Here is an 11,414-nt window from a genome sequence, read left to right as displayed (position 1 = left end):
TGAATATTTTAAAAAATTTTGATTGGTTCAAATTATATATTTACCGGAATATCTTTAAAGTGATCCCAAAAGACAAGGCAAATTCGTGAGAAAACCGGGATTCATGTCAACTGGTTCCTTGTTAATTGTAAGCATCTTTCTATGACTCTTTATTTTTAAAGGAACAGAAAAAAAAGATGTCTGCGCCCATTTGAAACTTATTAAGCTAAGACAGACACACATCCTTACTGAAATTCAGAGTTTTTTTTAGCTTTTTGTAAGTCATCTCAGCTTTTAAAAATCTGCACTTCTTCTTTATAATAATACTGCAAAAAATTCTGAAATTCTTTTTATTTTGCATAAATAAAGGGCCGGGCCCTTGGAAGTTGGAATATACTGAAAGTGAATCATCATACAGATACAAACCATGAACATGATAAACAAAGTACATGCACATGTATATAAGCATGTGTTTTTTTTAACACACTAAAGAAAAAAAAGAAACTCCATGTTGCAACCAGTGTCTCTTTAACAGCAAAAAATGAAGAAGTAACCTTGGACTTTACACAACAATACTGTATGTTGATGATTCAATTGTGTATTTAAGTGGCAGTCTTGGAAAATGTAATCTATAAATTATGTAAGGAAATGAGAAGGGGAAGGGTTTCTACTGATTGCACCATTAGTGCATTATGTGTAAAATCTGTCATGGAGAAACAATGAATAATCATAAACCTGTCCAAACCTCTAATATTCTGGCATGTGTTTACATTGATGGGTCAGTACTAATGAGTTTATGTTAGATGCAGTTGAATGCCCTTCAAAATCTTCTATTGAAAAATTGTGATATAACGAAGCCTATTGGCTGTTTCAAAGATCAGCTAAAGACAAAATGTATTTTTTTATACAATTCTACTTATATCTACTTATATATTTTCTGTTCATTGTTTTGAATAATTACATGTAAGCCTAAGAATAAATTCTTGTATTTTCTTCCACTTCTAAAGTCTGAATGTGTCTCCAAAGAAATTGCTCCAAAACTTTTGAAAAAGTTTTGCTACCTACCAACTCTTGTTTTTTTAGAGCATGTTAGTGTAAACACAGGTATTTTCCCCCTTACCTGAACTAAACTGGACATATAATAGTATACTGGTGTCCACCCTCCTCCTGTCCCTCCTTTGTTGACAATTCCCACAGTAACTCGAAAAATTCTGCCACCAATTTTATGATATTGTGGTGAGTTGTTTTTTTATATTGGTGTGAGCTCCTTTTAAATTTTTAGTCATTCTCACTTGTTTTCGTTTTTGAGTTATTGGACTTTATTCATACAAAAAAGGGATGCTTTTATGTTTTTGGACTTTAACTCAAAAGATCATGCAGCAATGTAAATAAAACATTGGTTTATTTGTATTGATGTACAAAACAAATGTAAGCTCCATTTTAACTTTTGTAAAATGCTGATTTAATGATTTAAGAGTTATGGGACCTTGTTCTTAAAAAAGGGGGGATTTAACAGTTTTTGGACTATAATTCAGTATTGATGGCACTTATTTTCAGGAAACTTTTGAATATAGTTTATTACTATTTGAATTAATTCCCTCTTCAATTATTATGAATTTCTTATTTTCCATTTTCAGGTTTTTGGACTTTATTCATAAAAAGGGAGGATTTCCAATAATTGTGCAATAACTTGAAAATGCTTCAAGCTATTTTCATGAAACTTTTCCTAATGTAAGCTTTTATATATATATTTTTTTTATCAAATATTTTTTGACAGTCATTTTTAGTGCTGTATCAAACTTGAAATTTGTATCTACATTTGCCCATTCTGTTCAGGGTTTGGATTCAGTGGGCATATCTAGCTGTAAAGAATTTTATTTCACAAATCTTAATATTGTGCAAGTTTGTATTTATACTCTAGGAAATATTTCTGTAATGGCTGATGAAGAGAGGAAGAAGAAACCAAAGAGACATTGTGATAGGTGGAGACATGAACTATTAGACTGTTTGATTTACAGTGATTGTGTTCAAAAGGTTGGTATCACCAATACTGACATTACTGTTAGAGTTCAGAATCTAAGTGTGACTTCATTAATCAGGGATTGTGTCCAGTAGGTAATAAGTACAACCAATACTTACTTGATTGATCAGGGATTGTGTCCAGAAGGTAAGTACCACCAATACTGAATTCATTGATCAGTGATTTTGTTAACTTCAGAAGGTAAGTTTTACCAATATAGACTTCATTGATCTGGGATTGTGTTCAGAAGGTAAGTTTAACCAATATTGACTTTATTGATCAAAGATTTTGTTCAGAAGGTAAGTTTAACCAATATTGACTTCACTGATCAGGGATTGTGTTCAGAAGGTAAGTACCACCAAAAACTGACTTCATTGATCAGGGATTGTGTTCAGAAAGTAAGTACCACCAATGTTGACTTTATTGATCAGGTATTGTATTCAGAAGGTAACTTTTACCAATATAGACTTCATTGATCTGGGATTGTGTTCAGAAGGTAAGTTTAACCAATATTGACTTCATTGATCAAGGATTGTGCTCTGAAGGTAAGTGCAACCAATACTGACTTGATTGATCAGGGATTGTGTTCAGAAGGTAAGTACCACCAATACTGAATTCACTGACCAGTGATTTTGTTAAACTTCAGAAGGTAAGTTTAACCAATACAGACTTCACTGATCAGGGATTGTGTTCAGAAGGTAAGTTCAACCAATATTGACTTTATTGATCAGGGATTTTGTTCAGAAGGTAAGTTTAACCAATATTGACTTCACTGATCAGGGATTGTGTTCAGAAGGTAAGTACCACCAAAAACTGACTTCATTCATCAGTGGTTGTTTCCAGAACATGCTGAAGATAAGTGTCACCAATACTGACTTGATTGAAAGGGATTGTGTTCAGAAGGTAAGATATAATTTCTACTTATATCTAAAATTTCCACAGGATAATTATAGATGTGCAAGGGTGTGTTAAGGGTGTTAGAATTGAAGTACTGTAACAATACTCCTTAAAAACACTTCAGTCTACATGAGTTATGATTTATCCACTCTACACAGTGAAATGATTATTGGGAAAGATGTCTTGAGCCATCTTTTTTTTGGCAAACATTCAAAATTACACTTAATAATTCTGTGAGTTAAATCAGTGGTAAATTATTACCAAAATGAAATTGAACAAATAATTTTATCACTAATATATTTTTGGTTGAGACAAAGTGGAGTCCTTATGGGGCCACCAATTTCTCCATCGTGCAGCAATAGAGTAGAGAAATTAAAATTTATGCTGACAGAGGTATATGACATATTCAGGCTTTATGTATGTTAACGACATTTGAAAAAAAACTGTTTACAGGATAAAATGACACCCAGACAATGCCTAGAATCTGGACCCAGAAATCCCAATGTACCACAGGAATGCTTTGAGCTCAGATATTCATTTTTCCAGTGTAAAAGATCACTTGTAAGTACAGCCTGAACTTGGGTTAAAATAGTACTTAAACAAAGTGTATAGTTTCTCAACATTTACATGTCTTAGAATGCTGCTGAGATATCGTCCCAAAAACAAAGAAAATGAACAGGTATTGGGAAATGCATGAATATGTAAAAATCAAAATACATGTATTTCCATACTACATTTTTCCCTAATAAATTATGACTTTTCCTGTGACTTTTTTGTTTACCAAGTCTTTACATAGGATAAAGAGCATGTTTTTTTCACTTTTGAAATGAAAGTATTTGTTGCATAGATGCATATAATAGATACCTTCCTTACCAGTGCACCTGGTCCATGCTCCCAGTTTTTAGTGACATCTGACTTGCTCATTTACTGTTTTTCCTTTGTACATGTTATTTGGATTATTTCGTATGTTTATTTTCCCTTAATCCTTTTAATATTGTTTGAATATAGGTTCCCTTGATTGCCCTTTCAAATGATCAATATTTCATAAAGGGTATAAACACTTGTACTGACACTTTATAGGTAAATTCAAACTACACTTGTACTGGTACCTTATAGGTAATTCAAACTACAATTACACTGGTACCTTATTGGTAAATTCAAACTACTTTTGCACAGGTACCTTATAGGTAAATTCAAGCTACATATATGTGATATGGCTTTTATCCAGGGAAAAAATTGATGGGGTGATAATTTTTAAACACACCATAGTTTTTAAATAATCCATAATTCACTACAAACAGCAAACCGATTGTACTGTTTTTAGTGATGTAGATGTAATGCAATCATTTACAAAAGTTTACATTGTTCCTGTAGTGTGAAGGGTACAAACAATCTTAGACTGAAACTTGTTTTTTTATCTTTCAGATTGACATGAGAACACGGTTCAGAGGAATCAAGGATTGATACAAAGGACTAGAAATGTGGGCTGGTAGAACTTATAAATTTGTATGGTTGTCTACTTTTGTATATATACATGTATGTGTGTGTGTATGATGTGTGAATCTATTAAAAAAGAAATATGCCAAATCATTGATTTTATTTTTATAACCGATACATGTTTAAAAATTAGTATAGGTTATTACAACTAGGTGTTTCAGTCTGTACTATAGAGTCACTAGTGACCTTATAAAAACTTATAAAAATTATTTTTTACAATACTGAACTTTAGATGGATGATCTATGGATTGGGTATTTCAAATGAAGGATTATTCAAAAGACAAAATATGAGAATGCAAATTGTACAAATACATGATTTATATTTCTAAGGCAGTTATTTTATCAGGGTTGTGCAGTCACAATTGAAAAAATACTATCAAGTAGTTACAAGGAATATTGCAGTTAAAATATCAATTAAATGAGGCTAATGTCAGAAATTTCAGACTCTTAAAACAAGAATGTTAATTGTAGGTCTGCTATTGAAATCCATGTCATAAAATCATAATTTTTATCCCCTGACACTTTTTGAATGGGACCTAGAAATACTGGTGTCTGTTGGTCTGTTCGGTCACACTTATGGATGCAACTCCTTGGAAACCCCTTGACTGATTTTGTTCCAATTTTGTAGAATTGTTAGTCACCATATGTAGTTGATCATATTGTGCTGCCATTTAAAAAAAAATAACAGAATTTGTACATGCTACACTATAGGAACACTCTGTGGAGGCAACTCCTCGGATACTGTTTGACAGATTTCATTGGAATTTTGTAGGATTGTTAGTCACTGTATTCAGTTGATCATATTGCACCGCAATTTTGATTTGACAAATTGTAGAGGAGTTATGGGACTTTGTTGAATTTATACATGTTTCACTATAGGAATATTTAGTGGACCTTGAAAGTTTCTCAATGGATTTTGTTTCAATTTTGTAGTAAAGGTAGTCACAAAAGGTAGTTGATCTTATTGCGCCACCATTTAGATTTAACATACTTTAAAGGAGGTTTTAAGAACTTTTTCACTCCACGTGTGGCTACAAAACGCCTGTCTTATCTTGCTTCTGTTTTGTTCAAATATCGAACTATTTTAAGTGTTGGCACACTTCTATCAGCTCCCTGTAATATCAGAAATCTTTGAAAGTGATTTCAAGAATGACAATTGTATAAGATGATATTATTCCAAGCAGAAAAGGTGAAATAAAAAGAAGGGGCAGGGAAAACAGTTATAAGAAACCAAATGAAAAACATATAGGAAAGCCACTCAGACAAAAGGAAGGTTAGTATTAATTTTTGGTGTTGGGGTCTCAGCTGTAATGGAATAAGGGACTAAAACAACCATTTTATAAAATTTCAATGCATAACTCAAGTATAAGGATTTGGATCTCTATATAAGGGTTTCATTGTGTCTGGTATATCTATGATTTTTCCAAGTGCTGTTGATCCCCACCCTCATGTTAAAATCAAATACAATGTTACTGTTTTCTCGCAAACCATAACATTTAAATAACTATTAATGCATGTATAAAAAAAACTACATATTATAGTAAAAAAGATCAAAGCAAATATATGGAACAATTATGAAATTTATTGAAGCAAGGAAAACCAAGCATTGTATGAGAGTTTCCAAGTCATTCATTGAAGATCCTTGGGTGATCTTGACCTGACATTTTTCTTCTCGGTAGAGTTGGTGTCTCTTAAACATACATGTATTCACCAAATCTATTCTCATTATTTAAAAATAAAGATGTTACAATTGTGAATTAAGACACAAAACCCGATCTGATTTAATATCAATTATCCTGATACATATAAACTACACAAAAACTGCTGAAGCCATCACGCATTTTCATTCCAAAATTATGTTAATAAGTAGTAAGCAAGTGTAATGAGAGAGCATGATTTCATACCTCCGCCACTTAGGACCAAACCCTTGACTGCTCAGTGACAAGCCAGCAACAAACTGATTTGGCTAAAGAATTAATACAGTAACCATGTCAATTAACTGGCAATTTAAATCTCACTACATACCACAACACAGGTAGGCGGTTCTGTCACACAAGTCTTGGAATGAGTAAGTCTCATGAATCATAAAAATCTTCTTTTTTTATCAGGTATATTGTGCCCACTGCGATTCCTAGTCACTGGTCCCCTTTGATTGGAAAGTTCTGTTAATAACATGTAAAATTTTGGCAAAAATGAGTAAATAATAGCCTGAACCTCCTTTTTCTGGATCTTCCCCTGGCACCCTACCATTAACCGTTTAACTCCATTGAATATTTACATCCTTGCCCATATAAGCCTTCTTTCACCTAATATGATATGATATCTCTACAATGGATTACAGTGTGAAAAAGTAAGGGACGTATTTATTATGTGTCGTTATGAATGTAGTTTTTTTTAATGAAAATAACATTGCTACACTCCCCGCCTTTTGGTCACCCTTTTGTTTTGCATGGTGTTGTTTAAAATAATCTCTGTAATGTATGTGTTGTAAATAATTAGGCTGGGAAATTAGATGATATACTACTAATATAAAGGTATGTATTTCAAGCTTACAAAACTTTACTAATTAGAATTATTGAATCGTATTTACATTAAAAACCAGTTGGCATCTGACTGATTCACTGATCAGCTTGCACTTGCAGTTTAATATATTATTAGACCAAATTAGGACCCCAAATTAGTGGCAAAGGCAATACAATAATAATTTTACGTAAATAATACATACTGCTAAATACAGTAGTGAATATAATAAACAGACATTGACACCTCACATATGGGTAGGGTAACATGTATATAAATTAGTGTTAAATTATAATATAAGGCTATTAATTTGTATAATATATATATATATGTGTACATATTAGTGCTAAATCAGGTGGGTGAAGGATAGTTTTCCTAAATATTAGATGGTGAAGTAAAATCAAATAAAATTAAAGAGTAGGAAATCATTATTTTGATATCCGTAATAATAGATGACTAATCCTCATTTCCCATTGAATCAGATGGAAACTGGTTTTACGGTTTTAAATTAGAAAAAAAAGGATATCAGATTTGAAGGCTATAAGAACAGTAATAGTTATGTGGAAACACATCTCCCGACATTAAAATATTGGAAATGTTTCTATAATATATGTATTGTTTAAAAATTTTCTGTTCCCTTGGCTCCAATTGCAATATCACCAAAACCTTTTAATAGTTGATGTGAATGTGAAAGATATCTATACTATATACATATGTATACAATAAAATTTTTGTATTTTTACATATATAGGTTACAGACCACCAATTCAACCAATGAGCATTTGGAACGTACGCAAAAATAGTCCTACGCAGAAATTACCCCTGTTCTTCATAGTGCTGTGAAAAAAGTTCTCATCTTATGTAAACAATTTAAACAGTTTCTGAAAGGAAAAACATTTCTGTACATTTTATAGGTGCATTTTGCTTCTTGTGATGTGAAGCCTAATCTCCATAATGGTTTCTAAATATACCCCTATCTTGTGAAAACACTGGGATTTCCCATGCTATTTATAGACCCTTCACTTCCGGTGACCAGTACTGCACTGCAAGTCTACTAACCCCACATGCCATTCTGAGGATTGTGAGCTGACATATGTAGAATCGTGCTGGTATATAGTCCTCTGCAGGTTAAAGTGAAGGTAAAGTCCAGAGAAGCCATTGAATATTGTGAAATTAGCATAGAAGCCTATGGGAAGTGGAATTAGTGGTTTCTAGCCATAAGCTGAAGCCATGGCAAAATGAAAAGTTTCTTGGAATAGCTTTAAACTACTTAAAGATCTTGTAAACTTTGCCATGAGAGGAATACACTACAAAAATCCTTCAAAATATGCATTTTTTTAAGTTACATGTCCAAATTATGGAAAATTGGTCTTTTTGGCTGATTTTTATGTCCTATCTTGTAAAAAGTGTAGAAAATTTAGTAAAAATATCAAATATTAAACTTTGAGGGCTATATTTACCTCAGTATGGTGGTAATCAGCACTTGAAATCAAGTTTTGTGTAGATTTGAGCAAAAATTTGGTTAGAAATGAGGAAAAACTCACTTTCATTACTGCGGTTAAGGACATATAAGCATTTCCTTATGGCAACATGGAAAATCCATTGTTGAGTACTTTTTTTTTGCTTTAGGTGCCTTGTACTGGTCATGTTTTAATTTGAAAACACTGTATTTACAGATTTAAAGCCAAAGATATCACTTTTTGTGAAAATTTAAAGATTTAGGGTTTTTGACATGTGATCAAGAAAAAGGGAGAGGCATGTCAGACATATATTTTTAAAAACAGACCAATTTTTCAGAAAATGATGACTTTTAAAGGCTATCTCTTTATTAATATTGTTACAAAATAAGTCATGATTGATTTTTTTTATTTAAAAAGTCAGAAAAAGTTCTTTGCAAATATTTAATGCAATTAAGTATGGTAGAATATTGTCACATTTTTGCTTGCGCAACTTGGTTACCCTATATTTAAAAATCAAATATTTAAAACAGTTCTTGTCACATTTCACTGAAACTTTGCAAATGCATTCAGTATGTGTAAAGGAAGATACTTGTATAGTTATTTATTTTTTCTAAGACAGAAGGTGACTCTAGGTTACAGACCACCAATTCAACCAATGAGCATTTGGAACGTACGCAAAAATAGTCCTACGCAGAAATTACCCCTGTTCTTCATAGTGCTGTGAAAAAAGTTCTCATCTTATGTAAACAATTTAAACAGTTTCTGAAAGGAAAAACATTTCTGTACATTTTATAGGTGCATTTTGCTTCTTGTGATGTGAAGCCTAATCTCCATAATGGTTTCTAAATATACCCCTATCTTGTGAAAACACTGGGATTTCCCATGCTATTTATAGACCCTTCACTTCCGGTGACCAGTACTGCACTGCAAGTCTACTAACCCCACATGCCATTCTGAGGATTGTGAGCTGACATATGTAGAATCGTGCTGGTATATAGTCCTCTGCAGGTTAAAGTGAAGGTAAAGTCCAGAGAAGCCATTGAATATTGTGAAATTAGCATAGAAGCCTATGGGAAGTGGAATTAGTGGTTTCTAGCCTATATGGATTTGTAGCAAGGAATAATTAAATTGCACCTATAAGTTTATAAGTTGTTTTATCAAAAAGATGTGAGACCTAGTACAGGTCTAAGGATTGGCATACAAGGCGTATGTCCCCCCCTAAATCATTAAGAAAAACTTTTTTACCACAGGTTTCACCCTAATAATATTTTTTGCTTTGCTTTGCACTCCATTTAATTCAATCAATGCACCCCCCCCCCCAACTCAAATCCTGTATCTGCCCAGGAAAAATTTGGAAAGATAGTGTGTTTCAGGTTTAAAATCATTATTAACCTTAGTGCGAAATTGCTCTGATGTCCGATTGGTGATTTGCCAGTGGAACTAGAACCATGGGATGCAGAGCTTGTACCATATCTTAAACACAGAATTTTGTGCGCCAATTTTGTGCGACATGAAATTTATCTTTTTATTGACTCTTCAAAAGTAAAGACTAGGTTTGAAATGAAAGTTGATACTATCAATGATATATGGATATGTCTTTCTGCAATAATGGGTGCTATAAAAATGAAAATTTTATAAAATTCACAAAATATTATGAACTTGAACATAGTAAGTTCATTATCACATTATCACATATTGTGAAATGTTGTAAAACTAAACAGTGTGCAAATGTCATATGGAGTGAAAAACATGTCGATAGTCTGTTATACATGACACAACAAGTAACTGTCTTTCTTTGAATTTTCAGAATTTCGACTTTTATGCCAAATTCCTTGTTTTTAATATGGGATGTGTGTGATATCCCACACCCTAAGGTTGACTGACAAATCAGCTGTTGGATGTTAGAGCAATCTCAGATTTATTAACTTTAGTCCAAATAATTAATCTGTCTTGGGGGTGGGTGGGGGTAATTTTTATTTTGCTTGGTCACCTCCATAAGCATTCTTTAGAGATGTGAAAAAAAGTTTTTATTCTATTATTCTTTTGCAAAGGAATTTTTTGTTTCTTCTTATGCTGTAAAGTTTAATCTCAATAATAATTTTAAATAAAGCCCTATCTTGTGAAAACACTTGGATTCTCCATACTATTTATAGACCATACACTTGCTGTGACCAGTGCTGCACTCCAATCAACTAACCCCATATGCAATTCTGAGGATTGTGAGCTGACACATATAGAATCCTGCTGTTATATAGTCTTCTGTAGGTTGAAGTTTAGGTGTAATTGTGAAATTAGTATTGATGCCTATAGGAAGTGGGATTAGTAACTCTTGTATTCTTGTATTGAATCAAGACTAGTCCAGAAGCTTCCCCTTTTAGTTGAAAAATTTTGTTGATTTCATACTAAAGGCAACCATTTACAAGTAATTGCCTGTATTAGTCCTTGGCATGCTATCTTTATTAAATTAGGATAGTAAATTATTCTGTTTTGTAAGGATGATTTTGAAGCAAAATATATGTATCAGAAAACCAACTTTGCCATTGTTGTGAAAGCTTATTTTTCTTTTGTTGTTTATTTAGTTGATTTATTTTTCAGAATCTTGGATCCACTGAAGTAATTTTAACGGATTAAAAAATGGAAACAGGAATCATTACAGAAACTAAGGTTATTTGCTGTCCAAATTGCAATTTGATGTTTAAAAGAGCTTGTAGTTTCAAAAGGCACAAAGAAAAATGTAAGCAAATTAATGAAACCGGCCAGAGAGATGAAACAAATGGAAGAAAGTTTAAGAGCTTAAAGAACTTTCCTAAGGAACACAAGCCATTTATTTGTTCATTATGTGAAAAGACCTTTCATACCAACTATGGATTTCGAGTTCACATGCGCATTCATTCAGGGGAGAAAAATTATGTGTGTTCAATATGTAACGCAGCATTTAATCATAACAGAATTTTACTTAAGCACTTGAAAAGTCATAAGGGATATTCAGTCAAGAAGTTTAAAACAGATGTTATAGGTGCCTTTAAGCAAGTTCCATCAAT

The 11,414-nt window shown here is 32.4% G+C and overlaps 1 protein-coding gene and 1 long non-coding RNA gene across 2 annotated transcripts; both read left to right on the top strand.

Annotated features, from left to right (window-relative positions):
* The first annotated feature begins 128 nt into the window (after nt 1-128).
* LOC148604618 (cytochrome c oxidase assembly factor 5-like) lies at nt 129-4,483 on the top strand. Its single transcript, XM_088548958.1, has 4 exons — nt 129-256; nt 1,901-2,013; nt 3,350-3,457; nt 4,322-4,483. Exons 2-4 carry the CDS (start codon nt 1,915-1,917, stop codon nt 4,358-4,360), a joined length of 246 nt encoding a protein of 81 aa, XP_088405084.1. The 5' UTR covers nt 129-256; nt 1,901-1,914; the 3' UTR covers nt 4,361-4,483.
* Nucleotides 4,484-7,908: 3,425 nt separating this feature from the next.
* Nucleotides 7,909-11,107, top strand: LOC148604617 (uncharacterized). The gene is made up of 2 exons (XR_015915938.1): nt 7,909-9,115; nt 10,969-11,107. It is a non-coding gene; the product is annotated as an uncharacterized LOC148604617 (long non-coding RNA).
* Nucleotides 11,108-11,414: the final 307 nt, after the last annotated feature.

Source organism: Perna viridis, chromosome 10 (assembly GCF_037379345.1).
Source record: "Perna viridis isolate PV_CMFRI_1.1 ecotype Kerala chromosome 10, ASM3737934v1, whole genome shotgun sequence".
Lineage (NCBI taxonomy): Eukaryota > Metazoa > Mollusca > Bivalvia > Mytilida > Mytilidae > Perna > Perna viridis.
The sequence above is the reverse complement of the archived record's forward strand: the minus strand, read 5'-3'. Positions and strand labels throughout refer to the sequence as shown.

Excerpts from the sequence above, each read along its gene's own strand:
- LOC148604618 (XM_088548958.1), top strand. The coding sequence starts at position 1,915 with ATGGCTGATGAAGAGAGGAAGAAGAAACCAAAGAGACATTGTGATAGG. Across the intron at positions 2,014-3,349 it reads ACAGTGATTGTGTTCAAAAG|GATAAAATGACACCCAGACA; the intron begins GTTGGTATCACC and ends AACTGTTTACAG. Across the intron at positions 3,458-4,321 it reads TCCAGTGTAAAAGATCACTT|ATTGACATGAGAACACGGTT; the intron begins GTAAGTACAGCC and ends TTTATCTTTCAG.